The 26251-nt window shown below is 45.1% G+C and overlaps 1 protein-coding gene across 10 annotated transcripts in view; it reads left to right on the top strand.

Annotated features, from left to right (window-relative positions):
• The first annotated feature begins 8081 nt into the window (after window positions 1-8081).
• The window catches only part of KALRN (kalirin RhoGEF kinase), a 656901-nt gene continuing 638731 nt past the window's right edge, over window positions 8082-26251 (top strand). For all 10 annotated transcript variants that reach the window (XM_055315793.1, XM_055315795.1, XM_055315797.1 and 7 more), the window contains exon 1: window positions 8082-8154. In XM_055315793.1, the coding sequence (XP_055171768.1) occupies window positions 8082-8154 (73 nt within the window). The remainder of the gene's footprint in view (window positions 8155-26251) is intronic.

Below are 26251 nucleotides of genomic sequence, written 5' to 3'. Positions count from 1 at the left end.
CCTAAACATTTCTTCCATCTTTTCTCATTCTCTTCCTTTCCTCCCTAAATCTTCAAGAAGGAGTGAAGAGAAAGGAGTGTCTGTCAAGATGGAGTTTTTTCTAAATGCTTGTACCTGAACATCTCTCCTCCTCCCTCCACCCTGACAATCTTGTGCTCCATGTAAGAAAGACTCCTCGGGTGATGATTCTTTTTCTTCTCATTGTAAAGAATCATGTTATGAAATTTTAAACGTTTGAATATAATGTCTATGTTTTGAGACCATGAAAACCCTGTATAATCCCCACATGATAACTGCTATTTCCTTGTAAGCACATAGAGTTTTACCACATTCTTTTTAACAAAAATTAATAGTTTTAAAAATAGCTTTATTGAGGTATGTTTGACATGTGATGAATTAGATGTATTTAAAGTGCACAATTTGATCAGTTTTGACATGAGCATACACCTAGACAACCATCTCCACAATCAAGAACATATCTATCACCTCCAAAAGTTTCATTGTTCCTGTTTATCGTCCCACCCTCCTGCTGGTCCTCTCCCAGTCTGCCCCTCTGGTCATCTCCAACCACTGATCTGTGTTCTGCAAGCATAGATCACTTTGCATTTCCTAGAACTTTATATAAATGGAATAATTTAGGATGTACTTTTTTTTGGTCTGACTTCTTTCACTCAGCATAATTACTTTTGAGTTTCATCCATGTATTGTTGGTATAGAAATAATTCATTCCTTTTTATTACCGAGTAGTAGTCCATCATGTGTATATACAGTAATTTGTTTATCCTATCACTTGTTGATGGATTTTTGGATTGCTTCCAGTTTTTGGCTATTACAAATAAAGCTGTTATGAGCATTTGTGTTCAAGTCCTTGCATGAATATATCCTTTTATTTCTCTTGGATAAATATCAAAAATGACTGAGTCATATGGCAGGTACATGTTTAACCAATAAACTGTCAAACTATTTTCTGAAGTGGTCGCACCGTTTTACATTCCCACCAGCAGTGCAGGAGAGTTCCAGTTGTTTCACGTTTTCACCAACATTTGAGATGAGCAAGTCTTTTTAATTTTAAACATTTTAATAGATTGTCCTAAATGTTTGTATGGTTTAAATCTGCATTTCCCTAACAACTAATGATGTTGGGTATTTTCTCAAGTGTTTATTTGCCATCCATATATCTGCTAAGGTAGGATTCTATTCAAATGTTTTGCCCACTATTTAAATATTGGGTTGTTTGTTTTCTTATTTTGTTTTGTTGTTGTTTGTTTTTTTTTTTTTGTTGGGTTTGTTTTCTTATTTCGAAAGTTTGAGAGTTCTTTATATATTCTGGATATAGTCCTTCATCAGGTAGTTGATTTTCAAATATTTTCTCTCAGTGGCTTGTCTTTTAATTATCTTAATAATATCTTTTAAAGAGAAGAACTTCTTAATTTTGATGAAGTCAAGTTTATATATATTTTTTCTCTTAGAAATTATGCCTTAGGTGGTCATATCAAAGAAATCTTTGCCTACCCTAATGTCACAAAGATTTTCTTCAATGTCTTCTAGAAATTTTATAGTTTTAAGTTTTACATTTAGGTCTATGGTCCATTTTGAGTTAGTATTTTGTATATTGTGTGAGATACTGATCTAAGTTCATTTTCTTTTTGCATGTGGATATTATGTAGCCAGAATAATACCCTTCTTCCAAAGATATCTATGTCCTGGACCCCAGAACTTGTGGATACGTTATGTTACATGGCAAATGGGAATTCAGGTTGCCAATTCAGATGACCTTGAAATAGGGAGATTATTCTAGATTTATCTGGGCAGGCCTTAAAAGTGGGAGAGGGGGACTGAAAGAGAATCAGAGAGATGGCAGTGTAGAATGGACTTGGCCTGTATAGCTGATTTTGAAGATAGAGGGAGGGACACACAAACCGAAAAAAGGCTTCTAGAAGATGGGAAAAGCAAGGAAACAGATTCTCCCCTAGAATTTCTAGAAAGAATGGGAATCCCTGATAATATCTTGATTTTAGCCTAATGAGACCTGTTTTGGACCTTTGACATCCACAACTGTAAGATAGTAAAATACGTGTTATTTTAAGCCAGTACGTTTGTGGAATTTGTTATAGCAGTCACAGAAAGGAACAGAGGTTTTCAGTTGTTCAGGCACCATTGTAAAGACTATTCTTACTACACCAAATTCCCTTTGATCTTTGTAGAAAATCAGTTGAACATAAGGGTGTGGGTTTGTTTCTGGACTCCATTCTATTCCATTCATCTATTTTTCTATCTTTATGCCAAAATCACATTGTCTTGGTTACTGCAATGTTATAGTGAGTATTGAAGTTGGGTAGTGTAAGTTCTCAGTTGTTCTGGCTTTCCTAGTTTCTTTGCATTGAATCAGATTGTCAATATCTACCACCACCATCCCCCAAACCCTTCTGGGATCTTAACTGGGATTGCAATGAATCTACAGATCAATTTGGAGAAAATTGATATCTTAAGCATTTTGAGTCTTCTGACCCATGACACAGTCTATCTCTCCATTTATTTAAATCTTTAATTTATTTCAGCAATGTATTGTAGTTTATAATCGGTCTTGCATATCTTTAGTCAGATTTAGCCTTCATATTTAACATTTTCTAAGCTAATTTAAGTACTGATTTTTAAAATTTCAATTTCTAAACCATCGTTGCTAGTGTAGAGAAATGCTATTTATTTTTTTATATTGGTCTTAGATTCTGAAATCTTGCTAAATACATTATTAGTTCCAGAGGTATTTTGATAGATTTCATGGAATTTTCTAAATAGATAATCATGTTGTCTATAAACACAAGTCTACCTCTTACTGTCTGATTTGTGCGTCTTTAATTTCCTTTTCTTGCCTTATCGTACTAGTTAGAACATCCAGTGCAATGTTAAATAGGAGTCCGTATGGACATCCTTAGGGGATGATCTTAGAGGAAAAGCAATCTTTCATGATTTTTTTTTAATCTTTCACTATTAAGTATGGTATTAGCTATAGGGTTTTTTGGGTAGATGCCCTTTATTAAGTTGAGGAAGTTCCGTCTTTTCCTAGTTTGCTGAGAACTTTGATCAGAAATGAATATTGTATTTTATCAAATGCTTTTTCATGCATCTATTGAGATGATCATACATTTTTTATTTTTTAATATGGTATATTAATTTTCTTTTTTTTCTTAAATATTTTTATTTATTTATTCACAAGAGACACACAGAGGCAGAGGCATAGGCAGAGGGAGAAGCAGGCTCCCTGTGGGGAGCTGGATGCAGGCCTTTATCCCAGGACCCCAAGATCATGCCCTGAGTCAAAGGGAGACATTCAACTGCTGAGGCACCCAGGTGTCCCAAATATGGTATATTAATTTTCTAGAGCTGCTGTAACAAAGTGCCACAGACTAGGTGGCTTAAAAAAAATAGAAATTTATTTAGTCACAGTTCTAGAGGCTAGAGCTCCAAAATCAAGGCATCAGGAGGGCCATCCTCCCTCTGAAACTGGGTATAATCTTCCTTGCTTCTTTCTAACGTCTGGTGCTGATCATCAGTTCTTGGCACTCCTTGGCGTGCAGCTGCATCATTCCAACCCCTGCCTCTGTTGTCACATGCTGTTTTCCCTATATGTCTCTGTCTTCACAATGAGTTTTCCTCTTATAAGGACACCAGTCATAGTGGATTAGGACCTACTGTAATGACCTTATCCATTATTGATTACATCTGTAAAGGCCTTATTTCCAAAGTAGGTCATATTCATAGGTACTGAGGATTAGGATTTCAATTTATCTTTCGGGGGGGACACAGTTCAAACCCATTATATACGGTAAATTACATAGGTAAATTTTTTTGTTAAGATTTGTATTTACTTATGTGGCAGAGAAAGAGAAAGCACAAAAAGGAGGAGCAGGAGAGGGAGAAGCAAGCTGCCCGCTGAGCAGAGAACCTGATGCAGGGCTCGATCCCAGAACTCTGGGATTACGACCTGAACGGAAGGCCACTCAGGAGCCTCCATCAATAAATTTTCAAATGTCAAACCAACCTTGTATCCTTGAGAAAAACCTACTTGGTTTTGATGTATTATCCTTTTCATAATTTATTTATTTTGGGAGAGGAGGGGCAAAGGGAGAAGGAGAGAGAATCTTAATCAGGCTTTAAGCCTAGTGTGGAGTCTAATGCAGGGCTTGATCTCACAACCCTGAGATCATGACCTGAACCAAAACCAAAGAGTCAGACACTTAACTGACTGAGTCACCCAGGTGCCCCTGTATTATCCTTTTAATATATTGTTGGATTTAATTTACTAAAATTTCTTTTTTTTAAAGGATTTTATTTGACAGAGAGAGATCAAGAGAGAGAACGAACACAAGCAGGGAGAGCAGCAAGCAGAGGGAGAGGGAGAAGCAAGCTTTCTGCTGAGCAGAGAGCCCAGTGAGAGGTCCAATTCCAGGACCCCAGGATCATGACCCGAGCCAAAGACCCTTAACTCACTGAGCCACCCAGACACCTAATTTGCTGAAGTTTCATTAAGAATTTTGCATCTGAAAAAAAAAATTTTTGCATCTGTGTTCATGAAGGATAGTGGTCTACAGTTTTGTTTTTTGTTTTTGTTTTTGTTTTTCTTTTCTTCACTGGTCTTTGTACAGTTTTGGTATAAGAGTAATGTTGGCCTCATGGAAATAGTTGGGAAAGAGTTCCTCTTCTCCACTTTTCTGGAAAAAAGTTGGATTGGTATTCTTTCTTCTTTAAATGTTTCATAGAATTCACCAGCGAAGACCCGTGGGTCTTGAATTTTCTTTATGGGAAACTTTTAACCTACAGGTTTAATTTCTTTAAAAGATATATGGCTATTTAAGTAATCTGTTTCTTCTTGGGTAAGCTTTAGTAGTTTGTGCCTTATGGAATGTGTCCGTTTTATGTAAGTTGTTGAATTTATTGGCACAAGTTGTTCATAATATTCCCTTTTATTCTTTTTACATCTCCATTATCTGTAGTGATGTCACTTTGCTCATTCCTGCTAATAGTAATTTGATTCTTCTTTCTTGTTTCTTTATTTCAGTCTGACTAGAGGTTTGTCAATTTTATTGATCTTTTCAAAGAACCCACTTTTGGTTTCATTTATTTTTCTCCTTTGTTTTTCAGTTATCTATTTCATTGCTTTCTGCTCTTTTAAAAATCTGTTCTTATGCTTTGGGTTTCATTTGCTCTTAAGGTAGGACAGCAGATCATTGGTTTGAGACCTTTCTTTTCATCGTAGATAATTTAGTACTCTAAATTTCCTTCTAAATACTGTTTTAGCTGTTTCCCACAGGTTCTTATATGATGTGTTCATTTTTATTCACTTTAAAATTCTTTCTAGCATTCAAGTTCTTAGTTGAACATGGATTATTTAGAAGTATGTTAGTTTCCAAATATTTGAGGGTATTTCCCATATATGTCTCATTGATTTCTAATTTTATTGTGCTCATAAAATATATTTTATATGATTAAAAAAAAACCCGAACAATTGAGTTATAATTTGCATGCCATTTTGCATGGTGTTCTTTTAAACTTCTTTGAGACTTGTTTTATGGCTTACCATATGGTTTATCTTGTTACATGTTACCTGTGAACTTGAAAAAAATGTGTATACGCTGTTATTGAGTGGAGTATTCTACAAATGTCAGGTTAAATTGGTTGATTGCAGTGTTCATATTCTTACTGATGATCTGTCTCCTTATTCTATCAATTATTGAGACAGATATTAAAGTGTCTGATGATAATTATGAATTTGTCTATTGCTCCTTATAGCCCTATCAGTTTTGCGTCATATATTTTGTAATTCCCTTATTAAATGCAAAAACTCTGAATTATTAGTCCCTCTGATGAATTGAAATGTCAGTCTTGATCTCTGATAATATTATTTGCTCTGAAATCTTCTTTGATAATAATATAGTTACAAACATTTACAATTTTAATAAAAATTGGTATCATATAAGGTTTCCACCCATTCTAGTCCACATTTATTGAGGCTTTGATATGAACCTTCCTCTAAACACTTAACATTTCTTCTGAATTTGGGATCAGCTAATACTCTTGCCAGGCTTCTGATTCTCAATCTGCACAATGGTGCCTGTTGATAACAGTCCTGTCATCATGTGTGTGAGGGAGTATAGGCCAGGCTTTAATGCATGGGGTTAAGGGGACACAAAATTTAGAAAAGACAAATGAGAGGTACTTTCATTGCCAGTGAAGGTGGTAGACAAGTGCGTGTCTGGTGCTTTAAGGCAATTCAAGATACCAGGGCCAGATGAATTAGATCATGGCAGTGAACTTGTGATCTCAGAGTCACTATTAATTTTTAAGAAATGGAACCTGATAGATGTACCCAGGACTGGAGACGGACAACTGTACTTATATTTTTGGTGAGGTTAAAAAAAAAAAAAAAAGAAAAGAAAAGAAAGAAAGGGGGGGGTAGTAAAGAAAGTGATGAGTATGGGGAGCTAGAAAGGGTTCACTTAAAACTTACTTAGTTCACTCTATTTGCTCTTAGAGGTACCCAGTTTGTAGATCCAGAAAGGCCCCAGGTATACTTTGATCCAGAGAGAAGCAGAACCAAGTGGGTTGCTAGAGATAAATAGATCCAGGAGATTCTGGTTGGTGGGTAGCAGGCCATGCACTTTAGGGCCTGGTTTTGCTATTAGGTGTGTGTTAACACATTAGGTCAGGCCCACAGCCTCTCCATCTGCCTGGATGGGGCCGCAGCAACACCTCCCCACACCACATTAAGTACTTAGGTCTAAAGAGCCTCTGTTTTGTAGGCTCTGCAGTCACTAGAACTATAAACAGAATCCTGGCTAATTATTGTTTAATTATTGCTTAAAAACCAATTGGCACAATACAATCACTGCATTAATTACCCCATACAGCATCTGCTTTCTTTTTTGCTGTCAGCCCCATTCCACCCTAGCCCCTGTCCCCCGCTTTAATTGAAATTCAGCTTGCTGTAACACCTCCTTTCTCCCCGGCCAACTGGGTCTCTCCATTCACACGAGGGAAAGGAACAAAACCCCGGAGAAGGCCCCCTCGGGGATTAGGGAGTTTTGACAGCTGTCCAAGGGGAGCTCAGAGATGCGGGCCAAGTCCCGAGACAGGACAGAGACAAAACGGGCGACAGAAGAGAGCGACCGTGGGAGGGAGAGATGGGCAGGGAGACGCCGCAAGAGGGACGAGCGGGACAAAGAGTCACGGAGACGGGCAGGGATGTTTAAAGGGGCGCTGAAGGGGGGGACGAGGGAAGGACGGGCTGAAAAGGGGAGGAATTGAGGGAGGCGCGATGGTGGGGAAGGGGGGAGCCTCGGGAGGGGAGGCTTTGTCAGGACGGAGCGGGGACAGTGCGGCGGGGCGGGGCGGGGCGGACTGAGCAGGGGGCGCGCACACCTGGGCCGGGCCGGGGCGGGGGGGGGGACGTGGGGCGCCCGCAGTCGCCCCCGCCCCGCCCCCCGCGGCCGCCCCTCCGCGCGGGCTTCTCCCCTAGCGCAGTGTGCGACCGCGGCTCCCGCCCCGGGGCTCGCTCCGCGGGAGGGGGGGGCGGGGTGCGCGCGCGGGTCATTGTTGGCGGCGACTCGGGGAGCCGCGGCCGGGGGAGGAGCCGGGGCGGCGGCGGCGGCGGCGGCGGCGGCGGCGGGAGCCAGAGGGGGAGCCCGAGAGCGAGCGAGCGCGGGAGCGCGGGAGGGAGGGAGCGAGCGAGCGAGCGAGCGGGCGAGGGAGGCGGCGAGCGGGCGCGGGAGGGGGTAGGCTCGGGGAGGGCGGGCGGGAGGAGGGAAAATAAAGAGCGGAGCGGAGCGGGGCTGAACAATAGAGACGGGCGGCCGGGCGCGGAGCGGAGCCCCCGGCGCTGCGGGGACAGCGGGCGCCCGGAGCGGCCCCGCCGGACAGCAGCCGCCAGCGCCCGCGGGGAGGGGCCATGGGGGGGCCCGGGCCAGGCGCCCCCCGCCCGCCGCGCGCCCCCGCCTCCGCCTGAGCCAGGCCGGCCGCCCCCGCGCCCGCCCCCGCGCCCGCCCCCGCGCCCTCCCGGGCCGCGCCGCCCGCCGACGCCCCCAGCCATGAACCCCCCGGAGGGGGCCGCGGAGGAAGGAGGAGCCGCCGACTCGGACGTGGACGCCTTCTTCCGGACAGGTAAGCGGGCGGGGCGCGGGGGGCGCGGGGGGCGCGCGGGGGGGGGGCGCGCGGGGGGGCGCGGGGGGCGCACGGGGGGGCGCGGGGCTGCAGCTGCTGCCCGGGACGCGGCGCGCCGGACAAGTTTGGGGACGGAGGGCTGCAGCCGGGGCGCGCGGGGCGGGCTGGAGTTGCGGAGACCCGGGGCCCGGCGCGGCGGCCGGCGTCTGGGGGCGCGCGGGGGCGCTCAGGGGCGCTCAGCCCACTCGCGGGAGCGGGTCCCGGAGCGCGCGGGTGGGGCGACGCGGCCCCCCCCCGCCCTGCGCCCTGCGCCCTGCGCCCTGCGCCGGCTCCCCCGGTGCGCCCGGGGCGCTGGCGGGCACCGAGGGGGGCGGACGCGGACGGTGGTGCCGGGTGGGGGGGGCCGGGGGCGCCTCCCACTCGCGAGGCGGACGGGGCTCCAGGGCGGTGGGCGCCTCCGCCCTCCTCCGTGTCCTCCTCTCCCCCGGTTCTGGGAACGGACGAGCTTTTCACGAGCATCACTCCTTCCTGGAAGTGTGAGTTAGCGTCCTCCTCTTACACACCCACTGGATCCTCGCTGGCCTGTGGTATTTGGCGTCTCGGGATCCGTGTCTACAGCTGTCCGCGGGCCCTGCCCCCCTCCCCCCGCCCCGCCCCGGGTCCGGGGTTCCCCTTCCCCAGAGCGCATCCCGACCCCCCTCAGCTCCCACCACCTGTGGCCGGCGACTCCCCACCTCCCGTGTACCTGGGGCTGCCGCCCGTGCCCCGTCTCCCACGTCTGCAACCATTTTGTCTGGAATCTTTGTCCCAAGGAGTCCCGATAAGTTATGGGGCCGCGGCGCATCTGCCCCCTGTCCCCCTAAGTCGGGTTGGAGGACGTGAACGGGCGGGGTCAGGGGGCAGGTTCGCTCCGAAGGCTCTCTGCACATCCATCTGTTTCCTAATCTCATCGCCTCGCCCTAGAGGTCATCTCTAGGGAAGAGGGTGGGGTGCTTTGTGGGGTAGACTTGTGGCTTTAAAAGTCGAGACTTGATTGGTCCATATGGTCCTTTTCTGGTTGGTCTGAAGAGGAAAGAACTGGAGGGCAGGAGCGGATGCCAGGGCCTGGAGAGAGCAGAGGAAGGCTCTGTTATCCTCTCCTGCCTGCCAGGGCTCAGCCTGGCCTCTCTCTCTCTCTCTCTCTCTCTCTCTCTCTCTCTCTCTCTCTCTCCCTCTCCCTCTCTCCCTCCTTCCTCTTCCGAACCTGCATTCTCTACACGCATTCTTATCCACTCCTCACCCCCTCCATCAGTCTCTATCTCATGCACTCACACACTCACACACACTGCCCAGGACCCAGAGCATGGATTCCACAGAGGCACCTGACCTAAGTTTATAACCTGGCATCTAGGAGAAAGGTTCCGTGGCCTAATGTTAACCAGAAACACTCATCAGGAGGTCTCTCCTGACATCTGCTCCCCTTCAGCTCCCCCTTCCTCCTCTGCTGCCTCCATCTCTGGCCAAAGTCTCCCTTAGCTCTAGGGGGGAAAAAAAAAAACCCTTGGAGTGTGAGCCCTCTCACCCTCACTATCCGGACCCCACTTTCATCTCTTGGCAACCACTCCTCCTTCCCCTTCCCACCCAGCTAAATACTAGTTCTTGTCCATTCTCTGTCCCAGGCCCTTGGAGCTGAGTTCAGTTTCTGGAGGCCTGATAATTTCACACAGTGTTAATGGTGCTAATGGCCTATAATGGTCCGATGTGTTACTTTTCCCAGGGCCTTTCAAAACACAACGTGTGGCTTATATTTTCTATCCCTGGCTTAACTCACAGAATAAATAACAGACTGGGGTCTGTCTCCTTTGGGACGCCTATTGAGGATATTCTCCTTCCTTCTTGGGTAGCCTTTTTTGGGGGGGAGGGGCGGAGGGAGAGGGTAGGTCTGATGTGCACTTAGAATCAGAGAAAGGTTAAATTCTCAATGGATAAGGCTGGAAATGACTGATGACCTGTAACAAGTTGCAGGTGGGGGGGTGTATGCTGCCAGGGGCGAGGTCTAGGGCTGCCTCCCTCCCATCCCCCAACTGGGTCCTCCAGGCTCTGCTTTCTGACCTTACCCCCTCTAAGTTTGTAGCCTGGGCTGATGCTGAGGATTCTTAAGCCTGGAATAAGGCCATATTTTGTGACTTCTTCCCTTCTCATTCTCCATCTTCATGGAACAGCACTGAACCTGGTGGGCCAGACAGATTATACCTTTCTTCAACTGAACAACCGGGAAAACTTCAAACACATTTTCAAAGTCCCTAGCACTAAAGTTACTCCTTACATCCTGGTGGAAAATTTTGCATATGTAAGGACGAACTGGTGATTGCTTTGCCAAAACCCTGGCCTCTTGTGCTTCTAATTAGGCATGTTTCAAATAATTCTGTCATTTGGGCCCCTTGATTGTTTTGGTATTTCGCTTCTCTTCACCAGCTGATTAAGCTGATTCCCTAAATCACGTCTCTGCAATTATACCAATTTATAAGAGTAGTGGGCTGGGTGTGTGATGTACACACACACCCAGCCCACTACTCTTATAAATTGGTGGATTCCATACGGTCGTCCTAGGAATTCTCTGTTCTAAGCCTCGATAATAGTTTTATCAATCATTTTTATGATGTAGAGGAGGCGAAATATAGGAACTGGGAAAAGAAACCAATTGGAATAGAAAACCAACAAGGACTTTCCAGCTCCTACCAGGAGCCTTCTGCTGTCCAGGGTGCTGTGGAATAGAAAAGAAATATTCAAAGTGGTCTTTGACCTGGGAAAACTTTGAAAAGGTTTGACAATTATTGCTCACTTGGAGATTAATCAATTGGTAAACATTATGGTTCTATAAGATAAAAAGTTGACAGAACTATAGATGGAGTAGAATCAAAGGTAGTCCTTGAAGGGGCTGGAGAGTGGGAGGAACCACTTGGGCAAAAGGCACACAGGGGTTTGGAGCATTGACAGTGAGGTTCCTGGGCTGATCAAATATAAGGGGTAGGTTAGGGAGGAAGGGGACATAGAGATAGCTAGTGGGGCAGGACCAGATAGGGAGAGTCTGGGAAGCCCAAGAGAAGATTTGGGTTTGATTCAGAGCCAGTAGGGAGTCATTTTAGGCTCTTGAGCAAGGACACATCCTGATGAAAGTGGTATTTGGAAAGGTTAATCTGGGGGTAATATGATTGATGAAGTGGAGAAAAAAAGGAAAGAATCCAGAGAGAAAGGACAGTGATTCAGAGCTGAGTGGGAGGGGGTTTGGTCTAGGTTGGTGGCAAAAAAGGATTGGGAGTCAGGGACAGCTCTGAGAGACATTTCCAAAGGCAGAAATGTGGGATTTTGTTGACAAACTAGCAATCGGGAGAGAGAAGAAAAGTAAGCTCATGAGGAAAGGGAAGTAGCTGGGTTGAGAGTGTAGAGGACTAACAGTGTGTCAACTGAAACCGTCTGATTGGAGACCGGTTTGCAGGGCAGGTAATAAGGTTGGCTTTGGGAGTGGTAAACTGGACAGCCAGGTGAAGCTTTTTCTTTTGGTGGGAAAAATGAAACTAAGAAGCATAGGCAAGAGATTCAGACTGGTGATGTGGACTTGGCAGCCTTCTGGGTCAAGGCTAGATGCTGCTGAAGCTTTGGCTGTCAGACGGAAGGACTGGAGGAAGGAGGGGAAGGACTAAAGTTAGAATTCGGGGTGGGGAGTGGGGGATGGGAACCCTTATTTGTAATGTGGCTACAGAGAAGACTTGATCCTGGAGACCCCAGGGAGTCTGCACGGGTTCTGATGTGAAGACAGGCTGCAGACAGGTTGGACAAGAAGAGTGCTCACTGAATGTGATGAAAACAGGGCCACTGCGAGCTCTTGGGAGCGCAGTATCAGAAAAGGCAATCAGAGTAGGGATTTGGGGTTGTGGGTAGGAACCCCTTACTTGCACCGTTTATCAGTGAAAGGAAAAAGAGGTTGGGTGCCAGTCAGAAGGAATGTTAGCAAGAAAAGGAGGGGTTTTGTTTTGTTTGCCTTTTTTTTTTTTTTTTTTTTTTTTTGCCAGGGAGTCAGAAGAGGTTTGTAGGTAGAAGAGAGAAAGCTTATAGACAGGGAACGCTAAAGACGCTACGTTACTTGTTGAGTTGGATACCTGCAGAGGTGAGACAGAAGTAGGTTCCTTAACAAATATAAAGAGCTACATTTTGGTGAGCAGAGGAGAAAACTCCTCTTTTGAGACTGAAAGGAAAAAAAAACAGGAGGATAAGGGAAAAGAGATTGATGTGGAAATATCTCCTGCCTCTATCTTGCTGTTGAGCTTTGGTCCTGTGAGTCCAGACAGTTTCAGCTGGAGTCTTTGCTGCCTCTTGGACTTTAGCCAGCCCCAGACTCAACTCGGTATGTCTTTCCAACTCCCCACACTAGCTCCTTCTCCTGTCTTCCTTAATTCTGTAAGAGGCATCTCCCCTCTCCCAGTCATGATAATTAAAACCTGGTATTGTCTGTGAGGAGTTTTTCTCCTGAAATCATTCCTATTGGATTATCTTTCATCATCAGCCCTTGTTGTTTGTCGACAGTCTCTGCCCTAGTCCGGAACCTGTTATGCTGCCCATGGCCTCCTTTCTTGTCCCTTGGAATGTGCTTTCTCACCCCCACTCCAGATTGGCACCTGCAGGCAGATGGCACTACTTTGATCCCATTGCTGCCTGGTTTCTGAACCTGCAGTAACTCCCTAGTGTCTTCAGGGTGAAGTCCATACTTCATAGCTCAGCTGCAGCTGCTCTTCTCACTTCCCAAGGGCATCATCCACCCCTGTACCCCTACTCTCCAAATCCAACTCCTTCTTCAAAGACTTGAGCACCCCCCTTCTTCTGTGAAGACAGCTCACAGGACCAACGGTGTTCTCTGAATTCTTAAAAATACTCACTTGTTTATGCTCATTTTCTCACTTCATTAGTGGTATTGTTTCATTTTTAGCTCTTTCATACATTCAAGGCTTGTCTCCCCTACTGAAGTTACTTGTTCTTTGCAGGCAAGGAAAAAAATCTTTTAAAAAGCTTGCGATTCATCAGAAACAAAAACAAAAACAAATCACCTCCTCTTAACATAGGTAAAACAAACATGGTAAAATATAAGCAGTTGTTGAATCTAGGTGGTGGTGTATTGCTATTCATTATACGATTCTTTAAACCTTTCTCTCAGATGATAACCTCATCCCACCTGGACAGAGGAACTGGATATCATCATGTCCAGATCATCAAGAAGATGCTATTTTGGAATAACACCTATTGTGTTCAATTCTTTGAGTAAATATCACTGCTCCATTGTGCAATGCCAGGCACTGAAGGGGAAGGGTTCTTTTGCATCAAAGGAAAACATCTCATTTTGACACATGCTTGATGATCCCGAATGATGCTTAATTCAATGTTTATTGTTTCTTTTTGATTCTCTTTTACTTCCACCCATCATGAGTTGGACTTTGGGTCACATCATTTTCTAGGAACTTCTTGGGGAGTATTGAGAGGACTTTGTTGTTCTAGAGACGGAATGCTGTTAACATTCCTAATATTGTATTTATGCATTCTGTTTCTACATTAATATATTTTAGAACATATCAATGACTTCTAAACACACCGTAAGATTTGGGAGGTTTTGCTTCATCCTGTGCTGCCAGTTGTCAATAACTTGATGATTGGCACATTCCATCCAGTTCTTTTTGATAATCTTTTGGGGGAATGGAAGAGGTGTTGGAATAAACTGAAGCTGTAGAAAGAAATGAGATGAGAAGTGATAAATATCTCCCTGACTGTAAATATCAGTAAAACATTAGAACAGATGAAACAAGGGGTCCTTCTCAGATGTTGGAGAATTAACACTTTTACTTGACAAACTTCTTTCTGCTCCTGGAGGTAGGCAGTATGATATAGTCCAGTGATGGTTCTCAACTGGGGGAATATTGTCCCCCGGGGAACGTTTCGCAGTATCTGGAGACTTTTTTTTAAAGATTTGTTTTTTTATTTATTTATGATAGACATATATATATATATATATAGAGAGAGAGAGAGAGGCAGAGACACAGGCAGAGGGAGAAGCAGGCTCCATGCCAGCAGCCCGACGCGGGACTCGATCCCAGGACTCCAGGATTGCGCCCTGGGCCAAAGGCAGGCGCGAAACCGCTGAGCCACCCAGGGATCCCCTGGAGACGGTTTTTTGATTGTCACAACTTGGCATCTAGTGGGTCAAGGTCTAGTGTACTGCTGGGCATCTTATAATGCACAGGATAATAAAGAATTTTCAGCTCCCAAGTGCCTGTAGTGCTGAGATTGAGAAAACCTGGTGTAGCCAGAAGATCGTGGGCTTTGGAGCAGATAGCCTGGCACTAACAAAGGAGTGGAATCTTGGGTACATTGCTTAATCTCTCTCTCATGTTCAGTCTTTTGCAAAAATGGGACTAAGCATGCTTATTTCACAGGTTGGGAAGATTAAATAGGAAAAACGTGTAAAAGAGCATCTAGCCATTTCTGACACACAGTGGTAGGGCAAGACCTCCTAGCTGCCCCTGTTGTTCCTTTTGGTTTAATTATTAAGTGAAAATGCTTACACAGAGGCTGGGGGATCTCCAGTAGGGGGTTCTGGGGGGCTTTTGCCATGGGGTGGGAGAGGGTGCCAGAGAGGTGAGTGATGGAGTTCTGAAATCAGAAGGCTAGGCTTGGGCTTTCGCTGTCTTTTGTTCTTTCATTCAATCATTTGTTTGACAGATATTTATGAGGTACCTGCTGCAGCTGTGTACTGTAGTAGGGGAGTGTATAAAACCATTACAAGAAAGAATATAGAGCAGGAAGGGAAATAGATATAAATATGCCCTTTCAGGGAGCACTTGGTTATAAGGAGTGGGAAAGAAAGGTAAAGCCTGTGAAGGAGGCTGAGAAGGTCAGGCAAGAGAGCCGGAGGTGAACGCTCCCCTTTGCACTCTACTTCTCTGAATGACTTGGGCAAGTGACTTTAACATCTGTATAAGATGAGGATAATAGCCCCCTCTCCTCTTTCCTGCATAGGACTGCTGAGAGACTCAAGCAAGATACTGTATGTGTAAGGTCTTTAGAAGTTGTAGAGTTCTATCCAAATACATGTAGATAGTTCCTTCTAAATCGAGCATTCTATTACTGTAAGTGCCTCTTCTGACAAGCATGACTTTATTTAATCTGAACTCTGTGGGACCTTTTCAGTCCAGGAAGAAAGCAGTGCTTCCCAATTTGGTTTCCCAAAGAGACTGGTTGCAGCACCCTTCTTACAACGGGTCAGGACACTCCTGTTCTCCCCCCCTCCACAGAAGTGTAAAGATGTCAACCCCCCCCCCACCACCGCCAGCCCTCCAGACCCTGGCACATGGCCCTGTGCCTTCTGGAGGAGCCCAGTGAGAATGGAGTTCTTGCTTCGGCCAAGCCTCAGGTGGGTGCAGCGAATCAGTCCTTTCCTGCTCCTGCTTGTCTGCATGCAGTTCAGATTCCTCCTGCCACTCCTTTGTGTGTGAATGACTGGCAGCAAAATAACTAGGAAATGATTGACGGCCACAGGGCTGTTGGATCAATAGAGCTCCTTGAAATCGTGTCTACTAAGGAGTGAAGGAACAGAAAGAATCAGCTGGGAGGACAGGAGAATTAATTCAAGGGAGTAAAGAAGAAACTGTTGGAGAATTAGCTTTGTCTCCTCCCCTTCTGCCCAGAGCATTATTAGAAGGGAACTAACTGGATGTTAGCTAGAAAACATGGATGCAAGGGACAAACAGGTAGGAGAGTGGAAAGTGGCAGACAAGCTGTGCTCTCAAGGAAGTGGTTACTTCTCAAGCCTAGCCGAGCCGAGGCTTGAAGGAGGGAGGGGTAGGATCTAGATGGGGAGGACAGAAAGTGTGTTCCCAGGTTGGAACAGTGTTAGAGGGAGGTATGAGGACCCATGGCATATTTGGGCCATTAAGGGGTCCAGTTGATAGGACTCAGAGGATGCAGGTGGAGGATCAATGAGAGATAAAACTTAGAAGGGGGTGGAGACCAGGTTGATTGATTGCTACATTTATCAAACATTTACTGGGCTTCCCCATCATAAAGGGCTTTGAATGACAGGCCAAGGAGTTTGGTCTTTATCTGCAGTTTTCTTCTGGGAGCCACTAAAAATTTCTGGATAGGGTGGTGACATGAGCAGGAAGAGAAATCTGGTAGCCCTATGGAAGGTCGATTGGAATGGGAGAGGCACTGTTGGCCAGTGCTGGATTAGGAGACCACTGTGATAGGTTAGGCAGGTCTGAACTTGAGATGCCACAGTGGGAATGGAGAGGAGGGGGTGGATGTGAGGGACCTCTTGGACATAGTGTCTATGGGACTCGGCAACTTGGATATAGAGGCATCAAGAAAGAGGCAGCAATCAAGGATTACTCCAAATCCTACAGCCTGGTGACTGGGAGGACGGAGGTACCTTAAATGAAAAGCAGGAGTTAGGAAGAGGAGGAGCAGCTATAGGGAGGCAGGAGGAGAGGGAGGATTTGGGAGTTTACTTTGGGACATGTTGCATTTCAGGTGTCAGTGAAAGAGCTAGGGGAGGTGTTGGTTCCGTAGGCGGGTAAGGAAGGGAATCTGGAGCTTTGGAGGGAGGCCAGAGCTGGAAATACAGATCTGGGAGATATCTGTAAGAAGTTGTGGCTGGAGCTATCAGAATAGATGAGATAATAAATGAAAAGCATATACAGACTTAAGGGCAGAGGGCCAAGGACAGGGCTGTAGGCTCAAGCCTACAGCAAAGGGCTGGAGGAGAACCAAGGGAGAGGAGTGCTTAGAGAAAAATGCTGCAGAGAGGTGGAGGGAGATGGAGATTGAGCGCGCAGCCTTGGTTCTGGAAATTGGGGGATCATCGGTAACCTTTGAAATAAGTTTCAATCATGTAGGGGAGGTGGAATTCAAATTGCAAGGGGAATGGGAGTGAGTGGATGGGAGGAAGTGGTGGGAGTGCATATAGATGACTCTTTGGAAAGGTTTGGCTGTGAAGGGAAGGTTAAAAATAGTGAGGTAGTTGGAGATGGGTAGCAGTTGAGGGGAGGCTTTTTTTAGGTAGGGAAGATATGTGAATACCTAGGGATGGGGAGGAGGAAGAAGGTAGGCATGAGGAAGAGAGTGAATATTTAGGAAAGAGAGAAGCAATGGATGGAGGAAGGTCCCGGATGGGCCTGGAGGGGTGGATCTCAAGGTCGGCAGAGGGGTGAGCCTTGGGACCAGAGGGGGAGGTGGCGTAGGCAGACCTTAGTAAAGCAGCTGGCTGGAAAAGGACCTTGGCTGAGGGTGCAACATGGGTGATCAGCGGCCCCAGTGGAGAGAGCATCCTCTAGTCGGAAGTCCAGGGGCTGTTGGTGGTGTGCTTGGGGAGGGTCACTGAAGCTGAGGGCAGCTGTGAAGTGGATGAACTGGGGTGGTATGGCCCTAGGAGGCCCTTGGGCAGAGAAGCTGGGGAGACGGCTGGGAGATCCCAAATTAGCAATCTCTTTAGAAGTGCTGGTGGCTTCCTTTTGCAAGCGGAGGTGGGATTTTCTTCAGCCTGTGGTCGGGTCTGCAGAATTATCTCCTACAGAGCCTGAGGCAGAGAGGCTAGTCTCTGGGGTGGAGGGTGAGTGAGGGGAGGAGAGAGGGAGGTAGACCCATGCAAGAAGATGTCAGGCAGCTTCCTGAGGAGGGGTCCATGCCTGGCCATCAGGCGCTATTTCTGTCAGGAATGGAAGGTACTCTTGAATTTCCAGTTTCCTTAATGTCTCTAGAAGGTCCTTGAAGAAAGAGGAAGCAGAGTAGGGATTATGGAGAGCCCCTTGTACGTTCTTCTCCTTGAGGAGGGACCCTTCACACAATAGGGAAGATGCCAATGAGCACACCCATCCTTTGGCCCCAAAGCATTTCCTCTGGCTCTCATTTTAGGGACAAACCCAAGAGCGTCATCAAGTGAGGGGTCTTACGTGGCCTTCCAGGGCGAGGGGGAGTAGGAATCCAGGGCCTGCCGTTACCATAAGGTGGGCCATATGGGACTGGATTTAGAGTCCCTAGGCTAGGAGGAGGTGGGAGTTCCCTTAGGTATGGCTCAGTCCCAGAATCTTAGTCTTAGAACAGGAATTGACAGGTGTGGCCTTGTGTAAGTTATACAGCCTCTCTAAGCTTCCATTTCTTCATCTGTAAAATGGGTAAAAAACATCCTTACCTCTCAGAATTGCTTGATGTTTAGAGATATAGTGTATATTATGATAGTTACGTACATGTTATAAATAGTAATAGAAAGAGGATTACATTGTAATAATAGAATATAATTGCATGACTATATTACACATCTATTATAATCATATTACTAACTAGATGAACCTTTTTATTTTCTGAATGATGAAAATTATGATTCTTCAGTAGCTTCTTTTTCCCCTCCCTTCCCTAACAGTGCAGAGATAGATAAGGATGGAATTTTTAAGCTTGTAATTATAGTTATTCCAGAGCATGGCAGGCAGGGACTGGGAATGTAGCTAAAATCCCCGCCTTTTACGCTCTTACCCCGCAGCGAGGGACAATGGGCATCTATGGGGGTGGGGAAACAGTATTGAGTTGGCAGCTGGACAGTGGGCCTAGGAGGAGGCCTGGGAGACTGGCAGATGGTTAATTGGATGTGACAAAAGGGGGCTGGGAGGAGGAGTCTGGAGTCTCCTGGGGGATTTCTGTCTCTGACTTTTTACTGTCCTGGAAAGGAGGTTGTGAGGAGGGGGAGGAGTGGCTCCAAAAGCAGTTGGGGAAAAAGATTGGCAGGACTCCATGTTGGGTGTATGGCCATGGAAAGACAGAGTGCCATCGGGAGTAATGTCGCAGCTTTAATTTGGAGGGTGGGTGCTAGATGTTAAGTCTCTTTTCTGTATCCCCGAGCATTGTCACATAATGTGCTCAGATACTTGGATATGAAGAGAATGCTTAACCAAATATTGGAGGAGTATAATTTTCGCCATTTTTTGGATCCCAACCACTGAGTTTTGACAGATAAATATCATTATTAGTTTTGATGAAAACTAGACAAAGCACTGATCAATTTTAGCAGACTATCAGATCTCAGGGAGTGGACTCATTCTTTCAAGTGTCAAATGCCAGCTGTGCACCTACTAAGTGCACCTAATACCTACTCCCAGGCACTGGGAGTACACAAACAAGTGGGAAATAATCTTTCCCACAGGAGGGTAACAGTCTAGTGGGATTGGCTGACACATAAACAAACGATCACGGTGTCGCATAGTAAGTGCCATAAAGAGGAGTGCGTATTAAAAGTATAGAAGGATCAACAGCCTCCGCTGGATGGGTGTGGGACTCATTGAAGAGGGGGTGCTGAGGCTGAAACAGACGAAGAGGTGGTGAAAATGAAGACAGACCACAGTTCCAGAAGTTTGGTAGTAGAAGTAAGAAGAAAAAAGAACTGTTAATTGAAGGGACATTTTGTGAGTACGGGTAGTGTTCTGTTTCGTGATCACAGGTGTGATCTGTTTTTGAAATTTCAGAGAAAATGAGTGTAATTTTATGCATACAAAAAATTGTACTTGAACAAAGACTTTTAGAATGTGATTGGGTCCAGTGATTCTTTTTTTTTGGGGGGGTCAGAGAAAAATCACACAACTGGATTAACTAATCAGTACTAAGTGAGTGTATGCCATGTGCCTAGTATCATGCTAGATATTAAGGGTGCTCCTAAAGACAGAGAGCAAATGGTCCTTGTTTCTTTTTTTTTTTTTTTTTTTTTTGGTCCTTGTTTCTGAAGAGTTTATGGTCCTGTTGAGTTGTGGGGACTGATATAGGAAAAGATGGCTAATTGGAGATCAATCAGAAAGGTAGTTTCACTCATTCATTGATTCATTTAATAGTGCTTATTGTCTATAAGCTAAAAGATAATTAAATAAATAATAAATGGTAAGTAAGGTTTCATTTAGAGAGATTTGATTTTTGGTATACTTTAATAGAACATTTTGTTTTTTATCCTAAAGTTAATTTCCTATTATGAAAGTAATGCTGGCTCACTGTAGAGTATTTGGAAAATACGATGCCTGTAAAGGATAGAAACGCCACTGTAATCCCATCACCCAGAGAGAACCCCTGTCTGTTAATTCGAGATTATTTCCTTGTGGTCTTGTTTCCTAAGGGCACTCTCTCCTTTGATCCATGGTTTGTCTTTTGATCATTAAATTAAGGTGAAAAACATATTGGGAGGTGGTAGGCTTTTTCCTAAATGTAGCCATTTCCCCCAGTTACTATAAATGTATGAAATACGAGACATTCATAAGCCAGCTAACCTTTGTATGGGTATAACATAGGAAGACAGGATCTGTTGGTTGTTGGGAGGGGTAAAGGCATTGACACGTGCTGCCAAAAATAGTTATGCGAAAGAAAAGTACAGTATCTGTGGTCAAGAGTGAATGCTCTTTCTCCCTCTTCCTCACTGATGCTAAGATAAATTCCGCAGACATATAGTCCTGTTGCATATACAAGCACGTGTTCATACAAATGCATAGCTTGCTTTCTTATTGTATTCAACAACAAGGAAAATTGTGCTATGCCTGTTATTTTGCGACTTGCTTTTATCACTTTATAATCATGGACATTTTTCCATGTCAGTACCTGTAACTCTACCTCATTTGTTTTAAGAGTTGTGCTACATTCTGTTGTATGGATGTGCCATGTTTTATTTAACCATTCTCCTAATGATGGACATTTATAACGCAGCCTTTCTGTGGACCAGTGTTTGATCTGGGACATTATTTTGTCCAAAGAGTAGCAAGAACGGTCACCCATTATTTGATCCTTTTCAAAGGTGACTGTAGGACAACTGTAGGTTCAGGACAGTTTTCTGCTTTTATCCTCAGAAGAGAGGGAGGACAGCCAGTTCCTGTCCTCTGAAGGGTAACTTTCTATGTAATGTTTAAGGACGCTTTGTTAGTGACATTTAAATAAATGGACCAGGGCATTCGCCTCTTTTGCTTGTGCCTTGAAGTGATGTAGGAGCCAGATTTGCAGTCACAAGTAGCCAATCTAAAAAAAAAAAGTAGCCAATCTAATAATAATAATAATAATAATAATAATAATAATGATAATAATAAAAGTTTTAAGAAGCCACATATATTCTGTGGGCTTGAGTGAAAGTTAATTCCAATACCACAGGTATGGAAGTGCTTTAGGTTGTGTGTGCAAAACCCATAGTCTGTGTTTGGTTAGAAGAATCCAAGGATGTGATTCCGGAGACCTTGGTTTCCAATTCTGCCCTTCATTAATTAGCTCTGTGACTTGGCCAAGCTGGCTAACACGTCCGTTTTTTACAGATGGGACCTCTGTTTCCTCATCTGAAGAAAGAGGTAAACATACTTGTCATGCCATATACCTCATAAGAATAGTATGAGATAAAATGAGATACTAGAAGGAGAATGCTTTGGGCAAACAAAATTGCTGACTACATGAAAGGAGTTTTTGTCCGTTGCCTTTCTCTGGGCTCTCCCTTGGTTTTGAGTGTGGTTGAAAGATGAGCTGGGGGACTTGGATGGGAGTGACAGCCCGTACTGCATTTGAGGACTGTACATTTTTTCATATTTGGTAGGAAATTGGCAGCACCGGAGATGGAGTGAAACATTTCATGATATGTTCCATTTGTTTTTGGAAGAGAAGCGTGTGTGTAAGAGTGGAAGAGTGGCTCATCTAAGTGTCCAGAACGGCTGCGGTTTTCTTTCTGATGGGTGACAATGTGGCCTGGTTTACCTTATTACTCTTTATTACCCAAACGTGTGAAGAAAATGTAGCTTTTAAATTTTCTAATGTAGAGCTAATCTTTCTCATGAGACCCTACTCCAACTTGACTAATTTATAGCATATTAAGTTTTTTTTTTTCCTTTCTCTTCCCGGATTAGTTTTTTTTTTTTTTGATGATTATTTATTTCAGGTGAATTTCTCAGTCACTCAAATTTTCTCCCATTCTCCCACTTCTCATCAGATTGGGGTCTGGGTGTGTAGAGATGCACACATGAGCTTGTGATGGTAATGGTGGGGGCAGGGAGAGAATGGTGCTTGAAGCCACTAAATAATGACTGGTCTGGTCTGATCCTTGTACTGGTATTTGCAAAGGTGTTGCTAGACCTGTCCTGCTTTGGGGGGTATCATGTTGCTACTCAGCACTAACATTCATATTCTAACTCTTTGCCTATGGAGTCAAAGCCCCTGCATGTGGTAGCCTCAGCGGTCTGACCTCAGGCCTTTGATCCCTGACTCTCCGAGGACCTCTGAGTACCATCATCAGGGAATAAAGTAATAGGTGATTCCCCAGCTCACTCAGTGCCAACTGTGAGAAGTCAGAAGCTCTGCACCTGCCTCACCTAAGTAGGTAGTCACCCTGGCCAGTGTGTGCTTTTGTCCCTTAACCTCTACACCATGTGGATCATGGCATGTGACTGATTGGTGTGCATTCTCCTAGGGGCCCACTGCTTCCTCAGAAGTGGTCTTAGGATCTCTGGTGCCTTCCTACTTATGTAGACATTATCTTGTAAAGCTGCCTCCCTAAAACCCAACTGGGCATTGAGGTGGGCATATAGGAGGAGGCCAAGACCCTGGCATCTGATTTCCTCAACTGAAATTTTCCTATGTTCCTCTCATGCTTGATTCTTCCGTCATACCAAGAATCTCTCTTATGTCACGTCCTGAGTACTCTTTACCTCTCTTTTAGAGTGATCTCAACATGGGCACCTGGGTGGCTCAGTAGTTGAGCGTCTGCCTTTGGCTCAGGTCGTGATCCCGGGGTCCTGGAATCGAGGGATCGAGTCCTGCATCAGGCTCCTTCCCTGCATGGAGCCTGCTTTTCCCTCTGCCTGTGTCTCTGCCTCTCTCTGTGTGTCTCTCATGAGTAAATAAATAAAATCTTAAAAAAAAAAAAGTGATCTCAACGGTTAAGTTCCCCCAGTCTGGATCTTGATATGTTCATAGGAGTTTGAGAATTCCAGCTGCATACTGAAAGAATCCTACCCTGGATGTCAGGAGCTGAACATTGATGCTTTCTCTTTGTCTACTGCTGTAACTAACCTAAATTTCCATGAGGTAAATAGATGCTTCTGGCAAGAATAGAGGGAGATTAATTATACGTAAGGACGTGTGAAATTAAAAAACACACACGCTCTCTGTTTTAATAAGCATTAGCCAATAACTCTGGGGAGAAAAGTTTAGACATGGAGCTTCTATAGCTGTCTTCATGAGGATTCCATCTATACGCATATGTGTGTGTGCACATCCACAGGCAAGGGTGTGACGATGTAGATTCTTCTTGCTAGCAGTTAGTGAGCACTGCGGTCGTCTCTTGTTCTGTGGTGCGGAGGGGAGTAGAGTATGGTACAGCCTCTGTCTTCAAGGAGCTCCAAGTCCTAGGAGGCGAAAGGGTGGCAGTGGATTATATACAGAGCCACACTGCTTCATCCTGCTTTCCTGGAGGTTGGTGTTTCAGTCTGGTAAACAGGACTGACGTTTGACTTACAGGCCTTCATGGGCCTCGTGTCCTCTTAGCTTGCTTGGATCTGCCTTCTCAATCTCCTCAGTACCCTAACATGGCCAGTTCTAGTCAGTTTTGCTTTTTTCTGAATAAAGCTAATTCCTTTAGCATCAGCTTAAGTTTCCACGAACATATGTTCTATAGAAAGGCCATGGTAAGTGGGATCAATTTAAATCGATAATAAATACATAGAGAAATAAAGTCCAGTTCAGGGCTCATTGCTGTGCTGCTTCCATGGTGGATCTGTTTGCTGTTTTTAACTAAAATTCATCTCTTTTAGCACAGGAAGACTTTCGTGTTTTATAATGTTTCAATTCCAAGGCTCTGGGGCTCAAATAGCCCTAGTGGCTCTGAGCAGTGTTACTCTTTTGACCAAGGAAAATGGGAACTCTGGTCTCTCTGAAGGTAGCAGAAGCTGGGACACTGGTAGATCAGATGGACCAGGAAAGTACAGAGCAAAAAAAAAAAAAAGCAGGTAAATGATGGTGCCAGATGAGTAGGTCCAAGTAGAAAGAGTAGTAGTGGGCTGGGTGCCAGGAGACCAGTGTTGTTATTGATAAGCTTGGTAAATCCCTTTCCCTCTCTGAGACTGATAAGAGTTATTCACGTGGTCTTGAATGCATCTATAACATTCTGAGCCAACTGGGCAATAGAGAAGCCAGCCGGGATAGAAACCAGGAGTAAGTAGTGTCAGGACATATATGCTCTGGTTCTATGAGGACTTTCCATCCTTCTGAGGCTTTTTGTCTCTGCAGCTAGAGACTACTTAGCCAGTCCACCTGGTGTCAGAGCTCATAGGTAACCCAGCATCCTTGCTTGGTGAAGATGATAGGCTCTAATTTCCTTGGGGAGAATCATCTTGGTGGTCAGTAGTGGCCTCAAACTATTTTGGCCCTTAGAGTCTTTTGAAAACCCAAGTTTCTGGGACTTCTGGGCCTGTGTGGAAAAGCCTACACTTTCTCAGTCTGTTCCTTTGGATCCCAACCCTATAATCAGAGATGTACCTCAACACACTAGATAATGCCTTCCTTAAGGTTCCATCAGAGCTGCTCTGCCAAGGCATGGGGTGGGGGATGAACTCACTGATCTTCCTGCCAGCTCATGTCCTCGAACTTGTCTTCTTTTGAGTCAGATAGAGAAGATGGTGAAAGCAATTCAAAATCTCCCTTTCCTGGGGCATGTGCAAACCCAGCCCAGCTACATCATCTCAGATGGAGGCACTAGGTAATTAGGCAGCTATGTTGGCTTTTTTCTATGTTTCCTTCCACCCAGAATTGGTTCTCCTTTTTTGCACACTCTCTAGACCATCAAAGAACTCACATTTTGATAGAGGGAAACATGCCATTTTTAAACAGCACGCTGAAAGCATTCTAGGTATATGATGTGACTATCCTAGTGGAATGCAAGCACACAAACTGGGGAGTGGGGAAGCCTATTTAGGCAGATGTGGTGGTGGTCGTAGAGTAAGTGTGCTTGAATGGCAATTGGAAGAAGAGTTCATTATCCAGAGTGACAGGGTGGGGAGGGAGGGGTGTTCTGGCAGAGGGAGAAGGGCAGGCAAAGGCAGAGAGTTGTTCAAGGTCATGGAGAGTTAGAGGTTATAGGGTGAGAGGGACTGGAGATGCATGTGAGATCTTGGATTTTCACATTCCAGGCTTTGGACTCTACCCTGTAGGCAGTGGGAGATCATAAAGGATTGAAGTGATGGAATAAAAATTAGAACTTAGGCCAGTATGATGCTGGAAGGAGCAAAATTGAAGATGAAAATTCTAGTTAGGAAACTACTAAAAGAGAGCTGATGGATGACATGGGGGCTGTAATGGTGGTAGATTTTAAGGTTGAAGAGGTGTTAAAGTCTCAGACAATCAATAGGGTTTTGGCTCGGGTTGTGGGTAAAGGATGATGGTGCTTTCACCAAGCCTGGCACCATGGGAATACATTGGAATCAGAGGAACATTTCACAAGCTACTACAGCTTTCTACTGTGACGGGGTTTAGCACTGCTCCATTCTTCTACTTCTTTAAACATTTTGAATATAAAACATAAACAAAATGACCGAAGGCTGGACAATTATATACCCAGACATCTTCTCCCATGAGGATGGTAAGTCTGCATGCCTGTGTATGTGCATATGTGTGCTTGTGTGCATGTGTGTGCTGCTGCTTACGGTTTGGATGCAAATGTGTGTGCTGCTTCCATCATACTGAGTTCTTGACACAGTATCATTTTTCAGCATTAAAATTCCCATCACCTCCCAGAAGTGCTCCCTTTAGGATCCATTTCTGCTTGGCTCAGTGTGCACAAACATTCCAGTGGGATTGATTGCTTGTGTCAAATTAATTTTTTCCCTTCCCAGAGAGTGTCTACCATGTGCAAAGCGGGGAAATCCCTAGGCCTCTAGCCAAATGCAAGTTCAGAGAGATGAGTAAAGTCAGGCTTGGGTCAAGAATTGGCCTTGATGGCCACAGAGGCTGCACCTGGCTGCTTAAACCACTTTTCCCAGCATGCTTTGTGACTGTTCCTAGGCAACCGGAAAACTTGAGGCTAGGTAGAGATAGC

This window comes from Nyctereutes procyonoides, unplaced genomic scaffold, assembly GCF_905146905.1.
Source record: "Nyctereutes procyonoides isolate TBG_1078 unplaced genomic scaffold, NYPRO_anot_genome, whole genome shotgun sequence".
Lineage (NCBI taxonomy): Eukaryota > Metazoa > Chordata > Mammalia > Carnivora > Canidae > Nyctereutes > Nyctereutes procyonoides.
The sequence above is the reverse complement of the archived record's forward strand: the minus strand, read 5'-3'. Positions and strand labels throughout refer to the sequence as shown.